We start from the raw sequence: 21,814 nt of genomic DNA on the forward strand, positions 1-21,814 counted from the left end.
TATCCCGTGCCAGGCTCTATCCGAGGTGCTGAGGACACAAGGACATCGCAACAGTGCCTGACATCATGAAACTCACATCTATCCGGGGAGATGTACATCTAGAAAATTAAATACCAACCATATAGGAATTTCTGGCTGAAGACATTCATAACTATGTTGTGGGAGGATGCTGAGAATCAGGACAGAATTCCTAGAGGAGGTGTCAACCTGGGGGTTCTATCAAGCAAGCAAACATTTGTAAAGCACCCAGTATGTGCTAGAGACTGAGGAGACCAAAAAATGATGCCTAGAGATCATCCTTAACCTTCACTTTCCTTATATCCAAGATCCCACAGCCAACCACTTGCCAAGCCTTATTGATTTCACCTCCTTGAAATCTCCAGCCATCACACCACCGCTATGCAGGTGAGCCTCTTCATTGATCTCTCTGCCTCCAGACTTCTCTAATCCACCCTGCTCACAGACATCAAATCGATATTCATTTTTTAAATCCAAGTTTATTTTATTTTCGGTTCTGAATTCTTTTCCTACCTCCATCTATTGAAAGGCAAGAAATACCAAACCTGCTACACTCATCAAGTAATGCAAAACACATTTCTGCATTAGCAATGTTCAAAAAGAAAAAGGAAAAAAGGAAAAAATGTTTCAATCAGCCCTCTGAGTCCATCAGCTCTTTTTTTGGGGAGTGGGTAGCATATTTCCTGGAACTGTTTTAGATCATTATATTGATCAGAGAGGCTAAGATTATCTACAGTTGATCATCTCTATAATAATCCTGTGCAAATTATTATACTGGTTCTGTTCACTTCACTTTTCATCAGGTCACATTCCCAGATTTTTCTGAAACGATCCTGTTTATCATTCCTAAAATCACTGCTATCACATTCAAATTCTAAAACTTGTTCATCTATTTCCCAACTGATGGGCATCCCCTCAGTTTTCTAATTCTTTGTCACCACAAAAAAGTGCCATAAATATTTTTATACATACAAGTCCTTTTTCTTTTATTTTTCTGGGGGATAGACCTAGTAGCAGTATTGTTAGGTCGAAGAATTCAGTTTTAGGGCTTTTAGGGCATTGTTCCAAATTGCCCCCTCAGAATGGTTGGATTAGATCATAGCTCCAGCAACAACGACTTCATAAACCTATTTTTCCACATCTCCTCCAGTACCTGTCATTTTTCTTTTCTGTCATCTTAGCCAATATGATGTATAAGAGTTGGTGCTTCAGAGTTGTTTTAATTGCATTTCCCTAATTATTAGTGATAAAGGGCATTTTTCCATATGACTATTGATAGTTTTGGTTTCTTCTTTGAAAACTGTCTATTTATATCCCTTGTCCTCAATATGAAGTGTGAAGTGGTACTTCAGAGTTGTTTTTAATTTACTTTCCCCTAATTATTAGTGATTTCGAGTTTTATTTCTTATGACTATTGATAACTTGATCTCTTCCTCTGAAAACTCCCTGTAATTATCCCTAGTCAGTTTATCAATTGGGGAATGGTTCTTATTCTTATAGAGTTGGTTCAGTTCAAATCTATTTGGCTTATTGAGAAATGAAACTTCTATCAGAAAAACTTGATGCAAAGATTTCTCCCCACTCTCCTGGTTTTCTACTAATTTTGGCTGCATGGGTTTCATTTGTGCTCAGACTTTTTATTTTATGTAATCAAAATTATTGCCTCCTGTGAACCTTTCTGTCTCTTGTTTAGTCATGCATGAGCTCTTCCCCTGGTCATAGATCAGACAAGTAATTTCTTCCATGCTCTGTTAATTTGCTTATGATATCACTTTTTGTGTCTAGATCATGTACCTATTTTGAGCTTATCTTGATAAAAGAGAGGAGATATTAGTCTCTGCCTAGTTTCTGCTAGACTTTCCCCCAATTTTTACAACAGTTTTGTTACATAGTTAGTACTTGCCCCATTATCTAGGATCTTTGGGCTTATCAAACACAAGGTTACTGTGTTCATTTACTTCTCTATATTGTATCTTATCTATTCCATTAATCAACCACTCTATTTCTTATCCAGTGCCAGATTGTACTGCTGATTACCACTTTGGGAAATCTGTTACTGCTAGGTCTCCTCCTTCACATTTTTTTCATTGATTCCCTTGATATTCTTGGCTTTTTGCTACTCTGGAGGAATTTTTTCCCCCTAGCTCTATAAAGTGTTTGTTTGATAGTTTGACTGGTATGGTACTGAATCAGTCAATTAATTTAGATGGCATTTTCATTTTTATTACATTGGTTCAGCCCGACCATGTACAATTAATATTTCTCTGATGATTTCGTTCTGTCTTTATTCGTTCTTATCTAGTTCCTGTGTGTGTGTTAGCAGGTAGATTCCCAAGTATTCTATCATGTCTGCAGGTATTTTATGTGAGATTTCTCTTGGTGTTCTGTTGACAATATCTATACAAGCTGATAGTTTGCATGAGTTTATTTTCTCATAACTTTGCTGAAGTTAATTATTTCAGTCAGTTTTTTAGTTGACTCTAGGGTTCTCTAAGTAAACCACCATATCTTCTAGAAAAAGTAGTTGTTTTGTTCCCTCATTGTCTACACTTGTTCTTTCCATTTCTTGTTCTGGTCTTCTTGCAATAACTAGCATTTCTAGTACAAGATTGAATAACAGCAGTGATGACGAACATCCTTGCTTCACCCCTGATTTTACTGGGAAGGCTTCTCATTTGTCCCCATAAGAGATAATGCCTACTCTTGATTGTAGATATATACTATTTGTTACTTGAAGAAAAGCTCCATTTATTGGTATGCTTGCAAATTGCTATTCCTAAAACTGAGATACGACTGTTACTACTCTAATAATGCTCAATTCATTTTATTGGTTCCACATCATCAGAAAACAACAAAGAAAGTCCTCTGTTGGGCTTTGAAAGCCCTTCATAATCTACCTCTACTATGTCTATCCATGATGATTACAACGTAATTTCTTTCCCTTACCAGATAGTCGGAAGTGTTTGAAGTTTCCAATACACAACATTCCATCTACTTATGCCTAGGAAGTTGCCCATACTTGGAATTTTCTCCTTCTTCATCTTTGACTTTTGGACCCCAACCTTGCTTCAAGACTCAACTCAAGCACTATCTTCTTCAAGAGGTCTTTCCCAACTCCCCTATTTTTTAGGCTCACCTTCCAAGATTACTCTATATTTACTATGTATCACTACTGTCTATTTATCTCCTAAATAGAATGTGTTTGTTTGTTTTTTAAACCCTTACCTTCCATCTTGGAGTCAATACTGTGTATTGGCTCCAAGGCAGAAGAGTGGTCAGGGCTAGGCAATGGGGGTTAAGTAACTTGTCCAGGGTCACATAGCTAGGAAGTGTCTGCGGCCAAATTTGAATCCAGGACCTCATGTCTCTAGGCTGGCTCTCAATCCACTGAGCGACCCAGCTTCTCCCCAGAATATACATTTCTTGAAGGCAAGGACTACTTTGTTTTTATAATCACAGCTTCAGCATCTAAAATAGTTTCTGGAACACAATAGGTGATTAATAAATGCTTGTTGATTGATTGACTGAAGAAGTTGACATGTTGCAATAATAGACTCACAGATTTAGAATTGTAAGGGATTTTACATGTCATTAGTGCAATCCCTTTTTGAGTTGATGAAAATTTTGATGAAACATTTTCCCTAGAAAAATGGAAAGCATGGAGGAAATCATAGATGCAGGGAGGCCCCTGCAAAGAGGGAAAACCTGGGAGGAAAGGCAGTCAATAAACATTCATTAGGCATTACTGTATGCCAGGCACTACACTAAGGACTGGGCATACAAAGAAAGGTAAAAGAAAGCCCCTGCCCTTGAAGAGTGCATAATCTCCTGAAAAAGAAGTTAAGTCCTGGGGCAGAAAGAGCTCAAAGCCTTCTCTCAGCCACCCTGGCTCCCTTCAGCCCTACTCCATCATGGACTCACTCCCCATCTGCCTCCCTAAATTGAATAGAAGAGATCTTCTGGATGAAGGTCATAGGATTTAGAGTTAAAAGAGACCTTTGAGATCATCTAGGCCAAATTCTGGAATTTTACAGATGAGGAAACTGAGGAAAGTTAGGCAACTTGTTCAAAGTCAGACAAGTAGTTAAGTGGCATGATTGAGATATGAACCCAGTCCTCTGACTCCATGCCCCACACGCTTTCCCTTGTACTATATTGTAAGCAGGGACCTCGGTAGCACCCAAGTGGTCCAAGCCGTATGAGAAAAAGGAATCTTCGCTCTGGCACTCCCCCAAGGCGGCCCTTCAGTGTCTATTTGAAGAGCTCCTAAGAGGGAAAACCCGCCACCTCCAGAGGCAGCCTGCTCCACTGAGGAACATTTCTAACGTTCAACAGGAATTTATTGAACAGCGACTGAGTGCCAAGTCCTGTCCGAGGCACTAGACAAAAAAAAGAGAAAGAATAAGGCAGTTGCTGCTGTCCTCCAGAAGCTGGCATTCTCCTCAGAAGCTTCTCCTGGCCCCAATCCTCAAGGTTACGAAGCTACCAAGTGCTCCTGGAGCTCCAGATGCCCACCGTTTTCAATGCTAGCCCCCAAAGGGTGGCTAGAACCTGGGGTTCACCTACCTTGGCTGTACTGGACCACTAGGGCAATGGAACAACCCAAGAGCAAGATGCCCAGCAGCATAGAGATGCCCATTAAAACCAGTTCTAGCTGTGTTCGGGAGCCCAGGAGATGTCCTGCCCTTTTTCGGAAGCCCACCTAGGGAGGCAATGTGAAGAGAGAGAGGTAAGGGCTATCAACTAGGATAATGATAATAGTAGCTAGTACTCCTATAGCACCCACTATGTGCCAAGCACTGTGTTAAGTCCTTTACAAATATGATCTCATTTGATCTTCACAAGAACCTAGGAGGTAGGTACAATTAATATCCCCGTTTTTCAGGGGCGGAAACTGAGTCAGACAGAGGTTGAGTGACTTGTCCAAGATCATACAGCTAGTAAGTGGCTAGGGCAGGATCTGAAATCAGGTCTTCCTGACTCTAGGCCCAATTCTGCAGCCACTGCACAACCCAATGGAGTGAAAATACTCTCAGAGTTGCGGTGCTCTAAGAGGAACAGAGATCCTGAGGATCATTGAAGGAGGGGTAGAAGGCACGTAAGAGGCCATTTTGTCCAATTCTTCCACTTAGGAAACTAAGGCCAGGAAAGGAAAGGAACCTTGGAGCACAGGTCTAAGACTGGACGGTACTCAAGCGGTCATCCCGGCCACATCCCTCATTTTGAGAGAGGAGGAAACCAAGGAAGGACCAGGGAATCTAAGGGGTGCCTTATTCAAGGTGACAGAGGTTGTAAGCATCAGACATGGCATTTGAACTCATGTCCTCTGGCTGTGGAGCAATCACTCTTTCCTCCAAATTGTGGTGATGAAAACCTAGAAAGGAAAGGGAGGCCAATGGGCAAATAAATGTCAGTGATCTTAACAGCTTTTATTTGTAGAGTTGTATATTGAAACGTTTCCCCCAGAAAAATGGGAGGCAGGGAGGAAGGCAGATGTGTGTGAGGAGGCTCTAAAAAGAGAAAACCTGGGAGGAAAGTCAGTAAACCCGGGCCAGAGGATCTCTAAGTCCTGTCTAGCCCCAGAGATTTTAGAAGGGAAGAGTGAAGCAAGGGAGAGCTGGGCCATAATTGATCTCCTTTATCTTCACAATCCCTGAAACAAACAGGCGGGTTTGGGGGTCCACATGTGTGGTTCCATGAGGGTAGGGTAATTCCAGTGTGGAAACTCCCTTCTGTCCTATAACTTCCAGTCTCAGAGAACTGCCAGGGCACAGAAAGTTTCATCAAGTACCCTGGAGTCACACAGCAAAATGTGTCAGCAGCAGGATGAGGATTGCCGTTCAGTCTGGCGCATGGTCCCCCACAAAGGGAGCCAAGGGAAGGGAGCTGAGCGCAGGGGGGCACCCTCTTCCCCAGCCCCAGCCCCAGCCCCCGTGCATCATGCAGACCTCCACAGTGTCCGGAGAGGCAATGCCATCTGGCGAAGGCTCTGGAGCCTCGTCATCCCGAAGAGTGGCCCGCTTATACTCCAACATCTGTAGAGATGCAGGCAGAGAAGGCGGTGTCAGGGTCAGAGCTGGCCGTCCCTTGGCCTCCTCTGTGCCCCCCTGCCCTGGACCCCTGCTGTCCAAACAGTGCCCCTGGCTCAACCTTTATCCTCTGTGGGGAATGGTGGGGGGAGATCTGGAAATGGACCTGCCCTGGGAATGGAGAGCTTCCAGGACTGGGTGGGAAGAAGAGATGCTCCCTGCCCTGCCCTGCCCTGCCCTGCCCTGCCCTGGGGGAGCTGGCCAGGGGCTGGACCATAAGGCAGAACAGGACAAGTGCTCAAGGGAGGGGTCTATATTTTTTGGCACCACTCTTCCCCCTGCCCAACTCTGCCTCTAAAGCTTTCTTCTCTTTCTCCTCAGATTCCTTGCTCCACAATCCAAGGAAAAGAGGCCCCTCCACTCCCCCACTTCAAGGGTAATAATCCCCAAGACAGCACCCTAATGGATCTGGGCCAGGTGGCAGACTGGGGTGAGGTAAAGGTTTGGAGGTGGGAAAGCCAGATTCCCTTCCTCTCCCTTTCCACCACCACCCCCAACCCCCATGGCACAGCAGTTTGTTTGCTTGTTTTTCTAGGGCTGCAGCGCCAGCTCCTCTCCAGGGCTCCCCGCCCACACAGAACTCCCCAAACTGCATTCGGGTGGACCTGGCGCAGGGTACAGCCTAAGGGATGAGGTAAGGGTGTGGAGGTGGGATATAGCCTTCGTAGTCACCGCAACTGGGGGGCGGGGTGGGGGTGAGGGCGGTGAGGACATCTCCCCACCCCCTCCCAGCAGGGTTTCTCTGCCTTTCCTCTCTAGGGCATCTCTCCCTCCGGGATGCTCAGGGGCAGGGGCCAGACTAGGGGGGATTAAGGGCGGAGGCGGCACGGTGGGGAGATGGACTGGGGAGCACACCTACCGCCCCCAGCCTCCCAGGGATGGGCAGCTCTGCTCCTCTGGTCCCGCCTAGCCCGGGCCCCGGGCCCAGCCTCCCACCTTCCGCCCCCCTGCCTCCTCCTGTCTGGCTCCCAGCCCCTCACTCACGCCTCCGCCCAGCTCCTGCAGGGCCAAGCTCATGGTGGGCTGGGGATGAGCTCCTCCCCAGGCTAGGCTAGGCTAGGCTAGGCTAGGCTAGGCTACGTTTGGCGGCCCCCTCGCTGCATTTGCCCGGCCGGGCCCCCAACGCCGCCACCGCCGCCGCCGCCTCCTCCTCGTCCTCCATCCGCCATGGCCAAGGCCAAGTCCGGGGATAGTGGCGGCGGCGGCGGGTGGAAGCAGCAGCAGCGGCAGCAGCAGCCGCTGCCGCCGCCGGCGCCACAGCCCCCGCCCTCCCGGAGCGCCCGACCTGGGGGAGGGGACGTGGGAGGCGGAGCCCGGGCGGCTGGGGAGCTCCCCAGCCGGGGGCGAGGCGGGAGGACCCCGGACCCAGACCGCTACACGGGGCGCCGCTAGTCTCATTCCTCTGCCAATGCAGCGGAGCCCACCCCGTCTGTGCCATCCTCCCTCTGAGCCTCTTCTCCCTCCCCGGGAGCTCCGCACCCCAACACAGGCCCCTCCCCACCCTCCGGGGAGCCCCCACTCACCTTGGCCAACGCCCCAAAAGTTCATGCACCTCGGCCGCCACCCGGCGCCCTCCCCCCAGCGCCGCTGCCTGTTTACAGACATGGGGCCGACCGGCAGATCCTCCCACCACAGACCTCACAGGAGCCCCCCCCTTCCCCCCCCAGCCCAGAACCCCCGGGCCCTGGAGGCAGACCGGGAAGCGGCCACCCCTGCCCACCAACCCCGCAGACGGGGCACGGGGGGGGGGGGGGGGCGCAGATGCCAAGCTGACCTCAGCCCTTCTGCACAAAGAGCCTGGGCGCCCTGCCCCCACCCCACCTCCATGGCGGCTGCCTTGGACAAAAAAATGGGGCTTGCAGGTGCGCGCACCCCGACGCAGGGTCCCATCTTTTCCTAGGACTAGCTGGCATTTCTGAGGCCCTACTGAGGTGCGAATGCCAGCATCTAAAGAGAGAACCAGGAACGTTTCTTTGGGGGTGCGGCAGAGTAAGCCATTTTATTTCTGCCAGCCAGAGGGATGTGTATATAGTTCTGTGAGGTCCATGGATGGGGAGCTCAGTTTGTTCCACTTCAGGACTCAGCATGGAGGATGGGATGTATCAGAAAAGCTTCATGGTTTCCATTCATTCATTCATTCCCTTTTTGAGCATGGCAGAAGTTCTGAAGTACATACAGCAATGAATAAGCAGGTCTTGCTCTTCTTTTTCCCTTTTAACTCTTCCCTTCTGTTTTAGGATCAACTCAGACAAAAATGGTAAAAGCTAGACAATGGGCTAATGTTAAGTGACTTGCCCAAGGTCACCCAGCTAGGAAGTGTCTGAGGCCAAAGATCTTGCCCTATTAAGGGAATCTACTGCCCAGAATCAGTCAGAAAACACAGCCTCTTAAGCATGCTGGGTTCGCTGGGATCTACTTACCACCTTCCTGGGCCTAGAGGACAAGTGGATCAAATCTGATGCCTCCTCCACAGAGCAGCAGGTCCTCTCTTTGTCCATTCCTTGTTCCCTTCTAGCTCTAAATCAATGACCCCATCACCCTGAGCCACACAATCCTTCTCAAGCTCAGTTTTCCCAGCTTTAAAATGGGGGGAATCATTTACCTTCTAGGGTTGTTAGGGGGCTCACTTGAGATAAGATCTGTAAGGTTTGTTTGGGGTTTTGCCTTCCATACTATTTGCTTTGTGCTCTTGGACAATTCACTTAACCTGGCTCTGCCCTAGACAACTGACTCCAGTGGAAAGATCTGCCATGAGGTCCCTTGCTCCCCGCATCTATATATTTAAGCCACAGGGTCCACACTACCCCAGTGAAATCATAGATGCAGCTACTGCAGCTGGAGGCGATGCACAAGCATCTCCCATCATTCCTTAAGGGAACTGATTTGGTTTTATTTTGATGCACTGAGTCACTCCATCATTTTTTTTTTAATCAGGGTACAAGAATTTGGCAAGAGAAGTCCAGGAGTTGAATGACTACCCAATTTATGTCTCTTTTCCCAGCCATTCCACTGTTCCCATCTCTTCACAAATTGTTCCTGGCACAGAACACCCAGATGACCAAGAAAGGGCGATTGTGGACTCAGTCTGTTTGTGGGAGGGAATGTTTTGTGTTTATTTCTCTCAACCATTATTGATCCTCTGGATCACTTCCAAAGATTTAAACAGAAATATGGGCTTAGAAATCTGCAAGGGGACCCCCTGGAGTTTCTCTCAGGGCTCCCCCTAAGTCCAGATCTGCCCCCAACACATCATAGGCATGTGACAGTCTGTGCCACTCATAAAAGACACACACAAACAGTTGAAGAGCCCCTGCTCTAAAGGGAGGCAGAGTAACACAATGTGGGGGAAATGATGGATTTGGAATCAGAAGTCCTGGGTTTGAATCCTGGATCCACCATTTACTAGCTCAGTGACCCTGGGGAAATCACTGAATCCCTCTGGTCCTCAACATCCTGACATGCAAACTAAGAGGGTTGGACTTGATGATTTCTCAGTTATCTGATCAGCAAACATTGGCTATTCTTCATTCACAAGACTTCATCTCCCCCCTCCATGTCTTTGCATAAGCTCTCTCCCATACCTTCCCCTCCTTTTCTCCACCTCTTAGAAATCCCAGTTCCCTTTAAAACTCAGCTCAAATGGCACTTCCTGCAGGAGGCTTATCCCATCTTCTTCTCTAAGAGTATTTCTATTTACCTTAGATATTCCTATCAGTTTATATGTTGTCACCACCCCTACCCCCACACCCCTTAGAATGTAAGCTCCTGGAGGGCAGGAGATTTCTGCAGTTTTTCTTTGTATCTCCAGTGGCTAACATAATGCTGGGAAACATATTTAATAAACACTTATTAACAGCATCCCCAGAGGCTAAAACAGTAGGGAATACTTATAGGTCCATAATAAATGTCTTTTTATGGAATGAAGACTCTGCTATGATTATCCCAAATTTATAGATAAAGAAATTGAGACTCAGAAGTTAAATGACTTTCCTAGGGTCACAGAACAAGTAAGTGTCAGAGTCAGGATTGGACCCTGTTTTCTCAGCTCAAAGTCCAGCCCACTAACCACTAGTTCATTAATCGATCCATAATAGCAAGCCCTCCTCTCCCCCAACAAATTCTCACAGATTTTTTAAAATCACCTTTTATTGATATCTTTTGTTGTTATATTACCTCCATTTCCCAATATGTCCCTCCTAATGTCCCCTCCCAGAGATATATCCCTTCTATCAAAGGGGGGGGGGGATAGAGCAAAACTAACCAACATTATATGCCCAGTTTTAGTCCCCCCCACCCCTTTCCGGATGACCCTTGAATTGATTGTCTCTGAATTGATTTTCCCACCCTAATCTTTATCCCAAGATCATTCCTATAGGGCAGAGCCAAGATGGTGGCTTAGGAGCAGCAAAAGCTGAGTCTGTTCTGACAATCCTTCCAAAGCAATCTGTAAAAAGCTCCCCAACATGACAGGAGTCAAAAACCAAGATCATCCCCGTCTGTCTTCGGCCCTCATCACAAGGGACTAGATGCTGCCAAACCATACCGACTGGGTCCTGGGTGCCCTTTTGCTTTGATCCCCTCAGATCGGACAGAAGAACAACCAGTGCTTTCCATTCTTATTCTCTCTCAAAGTGGATGGGGGGCGCAGGGAGGCCTGGAACCTCTGGGGTGAGGGCTTGATGAGCTTTGGTGTCTACCTGTCACCCACCCCTCACCTGTGGCTCCAAGCAGTTGTAGCCACACTCCAGGAAAGCCACCTCAGGAGACAGCTAGATCACATTGAGGAGAAACAACCGCCTCAAACCCATAAGTGCCCCAAGCATGTAAAGACTTCCCCTGGTGGAATGGGCAAATGAGAACAGTTTGATCCAGTGGCCATGAAGATGGCTAAAGCAGGAGCTGTGGCATGCTTAGAGCTCGGTCAGACAATCCCAGAAGCCCAGGCCATCCCCTGCATCCTGTATTGTGGGCCACTGACACAATGATTCTGATACTCTGGGGCAATACAAGTCCAATTCCCCAGCCAGTCATCCCAGCATCATCCCATGATGCCATTGGTCCTCTGAAAACAAAAGATGAACATTATCTCTCACATTCTTCTGAGTAATTCTTCTAAACCTTCTTTCTCTTCTCCCTTCAGGCCAACAGCCCTCAACAGGCATCGCCCTCTATTCTATAGAGATGACTGAGGTCACCATCTGCCATGCCTTGTTCCCCTCTTCTATAGGTTTCTGCTTCATTGTCCTCACCCTCCTTCTACTCTTTCCATCCAGTCTCAGAATTGGACCTTGGAGGCCTCGATCACTTGGCCTGATAAATACCTCCTCTTCCTTTTCCTTTTTCTAAAAAGAGTTGAATTCCTTCTTTGGGTTTCTCACAAATTTGTCCCCAGCACACCTTGCCCCACCCCAAAACCTCCTCTAAGCAATAAGTATAATTTTTAAAAGCCCAGACTATGACTATTTCTTCATTGTCGCTGCTTTCTGGGACCTCTCTGTGGCCTGTCCAACCACTTTCTCCTAGATACTCTCTCCTGTTGCTTTTCTTGACCAGTTTCTTTTAGTTCTCCTACTACATGGGTGACTGCTCTTTCTCGGGTGACTTTGCAGGATCATCGTCCATATCCCTTTATGATCAGCCATGTTAACTTGAACTCTATCTTGAGCCAACAAGGGGCATGTTGATTTGCTCCAGGTCACACAGCAAGAAAATAGCAGAGTAGAACTGGAACTCCAATGAAGAAAACAGTCTGTCCCCAGGCTTGTGCCTATATGTTTCTGGATGCATACAATTTATACATTCTCTACTGAAGGGGTCCAGTATTGGCCACTCGGTGGCAGAAAGGGAATGCTGGGATGTGTCTTTGGAAGAGGTACATGTTTTCAACAAGCTCTGGCCACGGATAAGGGAAGAAGGCTCAGAAATTGGCCATCTGGCCTGAAAGGAATGCTGGGCATGACTGGTTGAATGATGAATTAATAAACCAACAAGCATGTAAAATATTTTTTATACAAACCTTTGCCTTCCAATCAATTCCAATTCTAAGTACTGATATGTGTCTGTTCCAAAGCAGAAGAGTGGTAAGGGCTAGGCAATGGGGGTTAAGTGACTTGCTCAGGGTCACCTAGATAGGAAGTGTCTGAGGTCAAATTTGAACCCAGGACCCATCTCAAGGCCTGACTCTTTAATCCACTGAGCCACCCAGCTGCCCCTAATAAGCATTCCTAAAGGGCTTACTAAATCCTGGAGAGGTATTACAAAAGAAGCTTAACAACACCTATAGGGTGTAAGATTGGCAGCCAGGGTAAGGAGTTTTGTCTGGGAAGTCATAAGGGTGATGAATAGTTCCATAGAGCAATCAATTAGTGTTTGTCCTGAGAGACCAGGAAAGTAGACAGAAGGAAAGGAAAGGCGCTTGCTTTTGCTGTCTTTATGCCTTTGTGCCTCCTGGTTCAACAGACAGAACAAAGCATGCGTTTTCCTTTTCAGACTTGCCTTGGGCTTGTTACACAAAGCGGGAGCCGTGGGGAAGGGAGACTGAGATGCAAGGAGAAAAGATCCATAAAACTTTTTTGAAAGGCGAGACCTGGACAGTTCTTCAGCAGATCCTCCTAAGTGTCACTGCCTGACTTCAGATCTACTAGCTACCAGCAGAATAAGAATTTCCTAAAATTTCTTCCCCCTAGCCATCCTGTTTCCCACTTTCCTTTCATACCCCAGCTATTTCCACCACGCAACTGACCCAGAATTCTAGAAGAGGGCTCAGTAGGAGACTAAGCTGGGGGACTTGGCTTGGCCAAGGCTCAGAGGGACTCCAGAAAGGTTTTCCTTCTGTACCTGTAGGCAGAAAGGGGGTGATTGATGCCCTGAGAAGAAAACTAGAAGGGACAGGCCTAACCCAGAAGGATCCCTAGACCTGTTCAACCACTGTCTCTCTCTGAACTTTTCCATGCAGTTTCTTTTGCAAAGATCCCATGAGGGCAGTACACTTTCCAGAGGAGAAAATTGGTTCACAGAAATGGAGACACCCATGGTCACTGGCTCAGGAAGCTTCAGAAGCAGGATGTCTTCCACTCCTCTCTTCTTACTTTGGGGACCACAGAATGGTGGTTCTGGTGAAAAGAGGCTTTGGGGTTATGGGAAGACTTGTGTTCAAATCTAGACTCTACTAAACTAAGCTAAATTACCCCCAGGCAAGGCTCTTCCCTTCTCAGAACTTCTGCTTCTTTATAGGAAAGGTGGCTCAGCAGATAGAGAATAAAGCCTGGAGATGGGCAGATCTGGGTTCAAAACCAGCCTCAAACACTTCCAAGCTGTGTGAATCTGGGCAAGATACTCAACACCCCTTGCCTAGCCCTTACCTTTCTTCTGCCTTGTACTCTTGATTCTAAGGCAGAAGGTAAGGGTTAAAAAAGGAAGAAAAGAAAGGGTTGAACTAAATAGTCCCTAATGGACCATGAGCTCTAGATCTCTGCCCCTCTGATAAATGCTGGGCCTCCTTGAGACTCAGTTTCCTCACCTGTGAAATGGTCTTCCCATCCCCCCTCCCATCAGGGCTGGCTACCTGAGGTGAAAATAGAGTGGAGACAAGATACGCTTTGAGGGCTCCCTGCAAGTGAGTTCTGGCACTCCCCATTATTTGTGATCACAGCCAGGGCCGGGGACTTGGTGTATCTGCGTGTCCCAGCCAGGGGGACAGACGCAAGGTGTGACGCTGAGAGAGGAGGAAGGTGGGCAGCCAAGGACTCCAGAGGCCCAATCCCACGTGCACACCTGCGTGTCACGCATGGTAAGCGGTTCCGGTGACGGTAACAGCTCCGTAGGCTAGATTGGGGTGGGGGAGGGACAAGCTGGGGGTGGGCAGGGTGGTGCGCTGGCTCCTGGCTGTTCCCACCCCCACTCCCAGCTCAATGAAACTGTGGCTTGGCAGTGTGTGAGTCCTGGTGCGTTGCCATTGAGAAGAATCCTCCTGGAAAGGAGGGACAAGGGAGCGTGGCCCTAGCCCAGGGAGGCTTGACGGCCCCTAGCTTCATTCCTCCTGGGGAGGAGAGAAAAGGGAGTCCACTGGATCGGAAGAAGGGAGGTCCAAGGGGATCCCTAATGCTTACCCCCCTCCACCGGGGCTCTGGACTTCAACCATTGGGGAGGGGGCCAGACTGCGACTGTGACTGCCGTAAACCCGACTCCCAGAGGTCCCCAGTCCCCCGCCACCTGTTGTTAGGCTTGCACCCTGGCTGAGCCAACCAAAGCCCCGGCCTCCCTCCCATCCTTCCGCGATTCCCGTCCTCGGCTCTCCAGAGCCACCGCTCCCCCCCCTTCCCCCCCCACTAGGCCGGCCTTCCCCAATCCGGCCTGGCCCCGCCCCGCCAGCCGAGCTCTGCCGCAGTCCGGCCTCTCATTGTCATTCAGCTCGCGCACTCGCCGCCTCCTCCGCCTCCTGGGCTCCGCCGCGCCGTGCCCCCCACCCGCCTCTCAGCCCGCCCGCCCTCCTGCCTACGCTCTCACCAGCTTCTCAGTCCGCTCAGACAGCCCAGCGGCCTGGGGAGACCGAGGGCTGCTAGGGGAGGGCCTGGTCGCCCGACTGGCCCAACGCAGGCCCGGATGCTGCATGACTTCATCCTTCCGCCAGTTTTCCTTATGATGTAGGGCTCCCCCGGCCCCGCGCTCACTCCGGCCCGGGAGAAAGAGGAGGAGGAAGAGGAGAAGACGAGGAGGGCTGGCTAGCAGGCGCTGCTCCCAGCTAGACGGCGGGCTGCCCCCCGGCTCCGCTCCGCGCACACACACGCACACACACACACAGGCGCGCGCGCACACACGCACATACATACGCACACACACGCAGATCCATACACACAGAGGCACACAGAGACACACACGCAACACACCCCACAGTGGTCCTCGCTCAGTCTCCCTGCCAGCCAGCCTGCACCATGTCGGAAATCCTCCCCTACAGCGAGGACAAGATGGGCCGCTTCGGCGCTGACCCAGAGGGCTCAGATCTCTCCTTCAGCTGCCGCCTCCAGGACACCAACTCCTTCTTTGCGGGCAACCAAGCAAAACGGCCCCCTAAGCTGGGCCAGATCGGCCGGGCCAAGAGAGGTAGGCAGGCCTGGGACCCACCCGCCTGACCCAGAAACCAGCCTCCTGCGATGCCCCCCCCCCCCCCGCGGGCTCCCCATCCTACCCAATCTACTCTATTCCCCAAGCTGGGCTGCTCTTGCCGCAGCCCCAGGTTTTCCCAGGGAACGGCGCCTGGATCTGGGTAGTGGAATCGGGGCGCGCGAAGGGGTCCCCTCCCTCCCGCGGCTCTGCGTCCTTCACCAGCTCCCCGGTGCCCCCATTCCCGAGACTTTAGAGCCTGCCTCGTCTAGCTACGGGGCTGGCATGCGAGCTGGGACCCTGGAAGCCGTCTGGGGGGCGGGGAGGAGCGGGGTCGGCTGCGTTCAGGTGGGAAGGGGGAGTGTAACCTCGGGTGCCCGGGACCAAGATGCGGAGGGGGCTGGCGGGCTTGTGGCCACAGGCAGCTGAGAAGAGCGCCTATGGCTGCAGCGATGGGACGGGAGGAAAGGAGGGCTCGGAGGCCGCAGCGCCCGCGCGGGGCTGAAGCGCTGTTTGTTCCGCAGTGGTGATCGAGGATGACCGGATAGATGACGTGCTGAAGGGAATGGGGGAGAAGCCGCCGACGGGAGTGTAGACGCGCCGGCTTGGTCCGCGGGCTCCCGTTCCCGCCTCGGAGCGGCCCGGAGCGCAGGACGGCGATGAAGCTGCCAGCGCCCCCGGCCCGGGCTCCCGGCCCAGCCCCAGCGGGCCGGGGCCTCAGGACCCAGCGGCTCCGCCCGGGCCGCCGCCGCTGCTCGCTGCTCCGGAGCTGTCCGCTTCAGCACCAAGGTGGCGGCGCGGCCCGGTCAGGAGCCCCTGTAGCGCCCGGCCCCCGGCCCGCCCCGCTCATGCACTTTAGGACTCGGGCCGTGGCCCCACCCCGCACACAGAAACGGACAGAGAAACGCGTGGCGCCCGGTGCCGCGGACATGTCATTGTCGCTGCTCATTCCCCGCGCCCTGTCCCGCACGGCCCCTTCCCTCCAGCCGGTCTGCAAGCTCAGCAGCTAGCTGGCCACGGGTCCCTCCGTGCCGCCCTACCCAGGGACGTTCGGCTGCATCTGGCATGCATGAGCTTCCCCCCCCCCCCCCCCGGAGCCCAACCGGGGGGTCGTCATCTCCAGCCCAGTCTAGGCACCGCCCCTCCCCCTTCCCTGCGTCTGGCGGGTCCCCCTCCGAAGCCTCTTTCTAAGGCGTCTCTGCCTTAGCGCGTTTGTATTTTTATATCCGACTCTCGGTTTACCGAATCTTCTCCTGAGCCCCCTCGGGCTGGGCCCCGACAGTCCGCGCCTGGCGGATGGTCTCGGCCTTCGGGCAATGACCTCGGGAACCCCTGAAGCCCTTCCCGCGATCCCCGGGAGCAGCCCCGGCGCCCCGCCCCCTCCCGGGTCGGCCCCATTCCTCCCTGTCCCTGGGGAATGCACTGCTGCCTCTGGGATGATGCCAAAGGGGCCCCAGGAATGTCCCCCTGTAAATGCCCCCTCCCCTCCCCCTTCACTGTACCAGGAGTGCGTGAATAAACACAGATCTGTGCATAGCCAGAGTCTGCCTCCCTCCCTCCCGCCGGCTGCCCTTTGGGGGGCCCCGAGGCCCTCGTGCCTCCCCCCTTGCTCTCAGCCCCCGGCTTGGGGGATCTTCAGGCCAGGTCTGAGTCATAATGAGTCACTGTGGACACTGGCACACGGAGCACCCTGACAGGCAGCTGCCCAGCCCCAAAAGAACCAGCAGCCCCCATTCTTTCTGAAAAGCTTGCCAAGGATCTTAACCTGGGCCTCACAACAGCCCTGTGAGGTAGGGCCCCATTTTGCAGATGAGGAGACTGAGGATCTGCCCCAGCCCAGAGCTTCCCCCCTCCATTAAGTCATGCTGAAGAGGTCAGAGCAGGAGCCGGACCCAGTGATTGCCAGGAGGGATTCGGGGTGCAGTGGGGGAGCCCCGATAGTGGCTGTCACTTCCTCGGCCGGAGCTTCAGCCTCCCAGGCCAGGGGGCCAGACCCGGTCCAGAATCAGCCCTTAGAGCTCTATGGCGCTGAGGAAGTCTTCCTGGTCAGAATCCTGGAGGAAGCGGGGTGAGGGCGGGGGGCTGCAGGGGGCGTGCAGCCGGACCCCCAAGGCCTGCTGCGCTGCACTCAGCTCCCCCCCTTTGTGCATGAGGTAGAAATGGAAATGGAAGCCACTGCCATAGGATGCATGGCGCAGAGACCAGCCGTACTGAGGCTGAGCGTAGTGCTGGCCACGGAAGTGAGGCGCTGCCGCCGTCAGGGAGATGAAGCGGCCCCGAGGGGTCAGCACCCGGCTCACCTAAAGGGGGCAAATGGACGGGCGGTCAGTGGGGCCACTAGGGGGGCTGGGGGGCTTGAGAGAAGAGGAAGGGCAGTGGCGGGGCTCCTGAGCAAGCTGAAGGACCGAACCTCCTTCCCCAAACACCTGGGCCGCCCCTTCACATGGTCCCCCAGTCCCCTCAAAATGCTGGCAGGGCTCCCCCTCTCCTCAAGCCCCTTCACATGGTCCCCCAGTCCCCTCAAATGCTGGCGGGGCTCCCCCTCTCCTCAGGCCCCTTCACATGGTCCCCCAGAATGCTGGCGGGGCTCCCCCTCTCCTCAAGCCCCTTCAGATGGTCCCCCAGTCCCCTCAAATGCTGGCGGGGCTCCCCCTCTCCTCAGGCCCCTTCACATGGTCCCCCAGAATGCTGGTGGGGCTCCCCCTCTCCTCAGGCCCCTTCACATGGTCCCCCAGAATGCTGGCGGGGCTCCCCCTCTCCTCAGGCCCCTTCACATGGTCCCCCAGTCCCCTCCAATGCTGGTGGGGCCCTCCAGACCCCCCCTGTCCTCAGGCCTAGAGAAGGAGAGGCCGGACTAAGGTGGTCCAGCCTCTGGGATCGCTCTCCTTCGGGGCTGAATTTGGCCCCTCGGGATCCTTAGCCTGGTAGAGGGGCTCCCTGGCGCCTCCACTCACCTCCCTGAGTACTTCCTCCACAGTCTGGATGCCCTCAGCAGACACTGCCCAGGGGTCTCGTTCTCCGGCCAGCAGAGCGTCCAGGGTCCCCTTCTCTAGCACCACATCAAAGGAGCTCGTGGGGAAACTGAGGGCTCGGGCGTCCATGGTTTCCCAGCGCAGCGAGGGGGCGTGGGCGTAGCGGTCCCGCATAGCAGCCACCACGACTGGAGAGTAATCCACACTGACCACGTCGGGGAAGCCCCCACGCCAAAGCTCATAGCTCAGGGCGCTGTTCCCACAGCCTGTGGGGGGAGAGAGCTCCCAGTCCTGCCCTGGTCCCCTTCTGGCTCCAAGCCTGGCCAGAGGAGGCAGGTTCTTCCCCCCTCTCTGGGGATTAGGGCTGCTTTAATCAGCATTAGCCTCAGTAACAGGATCAGCCCGGGGGATCCCCCTAATCCTCTGGGAGCCCCCTCAGGAAGGGCCTGGAAGGTCTCAGGAGGAAGGAGAGAACCTCCTCCACTTCTGGGGGGAAGGGAGCCCTGAAGGGGGGGGGAGGCTTTTCTCCTGAGCTTCCCCTTCCAGCCTCGGCCCCTGCATGCTCCAGGAGCTGATGTGGCCAGACAAGTCCCTCCTGCCAGCCCAAGATCTTCCCTGAGAGTTTTCTATACAAAAAGACTGTGCTAAGAAGCTAGAACACCTACAAAGCTACGCAAAGAGGAGCTGATTTGTGGAGGGGGAGAGTAAGAAAGGGGAGGATGCAGGCAGAGGCTTGGCAGAGATCACAGAAGCTTGAGTTAGAAGGCAATGTCAGGGGCAGCGGATGGAGAGTCAGGCCTAGAGACCGGAGGTCCTGGGTTCAAATCTGACCTCAAACACTTCCCAGCTGTGTGACCCTGGGCAAGTCACTTCACCCCCATAGTTTAGCCCTTAACTGCTCTTTTGCCTTGGAACCAGTGCACAGGATTGATTCTAAGACAGAAGGTGAGGGTTTCCAAAGAAGAGAGCAGAGGATGTCAAAAGCCTTTCGTCCCGCTCCCCTCCCTCAGCGGGATTTCCCTTTCTACATCCTTGGTCTTCCAGGGCAGCCCATGCCCTGCCTGGGCAGCTCTGATTGTTGGGTAGCTCTTCCTTCCGTGGAGTAAATGTAAGCCTCTGCCTCCCTAGAATCCTCCCTCCTTGCTTCTAGCTCTGCCCTGTGGGGCTAAACCCCGAGTATAAAGTCTATGACCACTGGGGACTCTCAAAGATGGGCTGTAGGGCTGGAATGGGCTCTGGACGGCTAGGCCTCGGCATAAAAGGAACAGAACCGATAAAAGCGGCGCCCGCGGTACGGAACCTCAAGCAGATACACTACACTGCAGAGCTGTAGGAGGCAACTAGGACTTGGGGTGAAAAGGCCCCCATCTGAGTCCTGATTCAGCCATTTCCACGCTGGGTGATCCTGGGTAAGCCTCAGTTTCTTCATCTGTAGAATGGGGGTAATAATAGCACCTGCCTCTCATACCAGGATCAAATGAGATACTGTATGTCGAGCGTTCTGTAAGCCTTTGATGATGATAATGATAATGATGTTGGAAATGATGGGCCCAGCAAGGAAGAGGTACCATAACGCTGGGTGAGTGTGTTAGAACACAGCTGGAAAGGAGGAAATCAGGAAACAGGCCCAGAGGCATGAAACTATTTGGGGCAGGGGTCTTCCGTGATCCTCTCTGACAAAAGCAGGAAGAAAGGATGAAGGGGGCTGCTATCACAGACCTGATTCCTGACCGACGAGGAGAACCACCAAACGAAGTTCAAGCTGACACAAACCCAGCACTTTGGGAAGAGCCGGGACTGAAAGATCCAGGAGAAATCTGGGGAGGATCTAAAGGCCAGCGATTCTGCAAGAGGCATTGGCCTCTGAGGGAGGGGAAGAGCTCAAAGGGGAAACTGAAAACCCAAACAGACATCATTCTGATGAAGAAAACAAGGGAGTCACTTGAAGAGTTTTGGGGGGCTACTCAGGAAGAGACCGAGGGGCCAGGGAACGTGGTAGAGAGTTGTGAGAGGCAACTAGGCCTTGGGATCAGAAAGACATCCACCAAGAACAGAAGCAAGGGCTGGCAGGGAGGATGAACCCCCAAAGAGGGAGGACAGCCCTATAGGAATAAATTGTTCCAGAAACACTTGAAAGCCTAGAACACACGGAAATGGGCAATAAATGGACATTTGGAAAAAGCTCTTCTAAAGCTAGGTTGGAGGCAAGAGGAAGATCAAAGAAGAGACAAAACCTTTAACTCAAGGTAGATGGGATGATAATAAAAGAGGAGGATAAGAAGACAACTACTCAACCTTCATTTTTTTTAACCCCTTACCTTCTGTGTGAGTATCAATTCTAAGACAGACACACAGCCAGGAAGTGTCTGAGGTAGAAGTCCTTTTTAGGTCTTTCTTCCTCCAGTCCAGCATCTCTTTCCACCTGGCTGCCTCCCACTGTAAAAGTGCTTCAGGGAAAAATCATGTCATCCCTTACTGCTGCTCAGGCTTTGTGTGTGTGTGTGTGTGTGTGTGTGTGTGTGTGTGTGTGTGTGTGTGTGTGTGTGTGTGTTCACCTGGCATAAGGAGGGAAATTAAAGGTTCAAATAACAAATAATGGGGGCAACTGGGTGGCTCTGTGGATTGAGAGCCATGCCTAGAGACAGGAGGTCCTGGGTTCAATTCTGGCCTCAGACACTTTCCAGCTGGGTGGTGACCCTGGGCAAGTCACTTCACCCCCATTGCCTAGCCCTTACTGCTCTTCTATCTTGGAGTATTGATTCTAGGATGGAAAGTGAGAGTTTTTTACAAGTTAAAAAATAATGTTAATAAAGAATCAAAACCTAAAGTAAGGGAGGCTATAAGGAAGTAAAATGAGTTTCAGCGACCAGGCAGGCTCACTAGTGTGCTTATGAGCTGACAGATGTGGGCTGAGCAGCAGATCTTTGAGGGGCCATCAGGACTGTCGAAGAGCAAAAGTGTTTTAATTTTCAAAGAAAAGGAAGAGGGTAAAGTTTCCAAGCCACAGCTCAGGGAGCTTGACTTTGGCTGCTCTCAGGCCTAAGAGGAAAGCAATGCACTGGTCATACTATATTAGCCCAAGGTCCTTTTTTTTTCTTTCCTTTTTATGCCATTACTAACTAGGTAGATCAGGGAGGTGTTCTAGAGATCTCTTCAGGAAAAACTAACCTCCTCTGAATGGGGGTGGGAGATGAGCATGTTGCTCCTCTCATGTCTAGCTTTCAGCATCTAGAAAACTATCCACTAGGCTATGCTAGAGAAAGAAGAGTTGAGGGTCACAAACACTAGAGAACTGAGCCTATCAGGCTGGGGGCCCAGAGAGAAGACTAGAAATTTCTAGAAATGACTGTTGGAGCAGATAAGGAAAAGGAGGCCTGGGATAGCTGCTGGCAACAGAGATACAAAGGATCATAAATTCAGAACTGGAAAGGACCACCGAAGCTATCTAGTCTCATCCTCTCATTTGACTGATAAGAAAATGGAGGTCCTGAGAGGTTAAGTGGCCACATAGGACGGAGTCATCAGAGATGGGAGCTGAACTAGGCTCCTGGTATCATACTGCCTCTTAAAGGGAAGGCCTGAAGCCAATTCATTACTGTTCCCACTGTAGAGATGAGGAAACGGGCTTATCGAGGT

The 21,814-nt window shown here is 51.7% G+C and overlaps 2 protein-coding genes across 6 annotated transcripts in view; one reads left to right on the plus strand and one right to left on the minus strand.

The window, feature by feature from the left end:
• The window catches only part of ECE2 (endothelin converting enzyme 2), a 48,002-nt gene that overhangs the window by 23,076 nt on the left and 3,112 nt on the right, over positions 1–21,814 (minus strand). The window contains exons 2-4 of one of the 5 annotated variants that reach the window (XM_007486180.3): positions 18,161–18,444; positions 5,967–6,053; positions 4,585–4,720 (exon numbers count right to left, since the gene is read on the minus strand). In XM_007486180.3, the coding sequence (XP_007486242.2) occupies positions 4,585–4,720; positions 5,967–6,053; positions 18,161–18,444 (507 nt within the window). Of the gene's footprint in view, positions 1–4,584; positions 4,721–5,966; positions 6,054–7,091; positions 7,533–7,630; positions 7,843–14,612; positions 14,934–18,160; positions 18,445–21,814 lie in introns of those variants that run through there. The other 4 variants (XM_007486172.3, XM_007486175.2, XM_007486174.3 and 1 more) reach the window with 4 other exon arrangements.
• Positions 14,759–16,742, plus strand: CAMK2N2 (calcium/calmodulin dependent protein kinase II inhibitor 2). Its single transcript, XM_016429454.2, has 2 exons — positions 14,759–15,206; positions 15,731–16,742. Exons 1-2 carry the CDS (start codon positions 15,038–15,040, stop codon positions 15,799–15,801), a joined length of 240 nt encoding a protein of 79 aa, XP_016284940.1. The 5' UTR covers positions 14,759–15,037; the 3' UTR covers positions 15,802–16,742.

This window comes from Monodelphis domestica, chromosome 2 (genome assembly GCF_027887165.1).
Source record: "Monodelphis domestica isolate mMonDom1 chromosome 2, mMonDom1.pri, whole genome shotgun sequence".
In the NCBI taxonomy this organism is placed as follows: domain Eukaryota; kingdom Metazoa; phylum Chordata; class Mammalia; order Didelphimorphia; family Didelphidae; genus Monodelphis; species Monodelphis domestica.

Coding starts and splice junctions, on each gene's coding strand:
- CAMK2N2 (XM_016429454.2), top strand. CDS start 15,038: ATGTCGGAAATCCTCCCCTACAGCGAGGACAAGATGGGCCGCTTCGGC. Junction 15,207..15,730: donor GATCGGCCGGGCCAAGAGAG/GTAGGCAGGCCT, acceptor TTTGTTCCGCAG/TGGTGATCGAGGATGACCGG.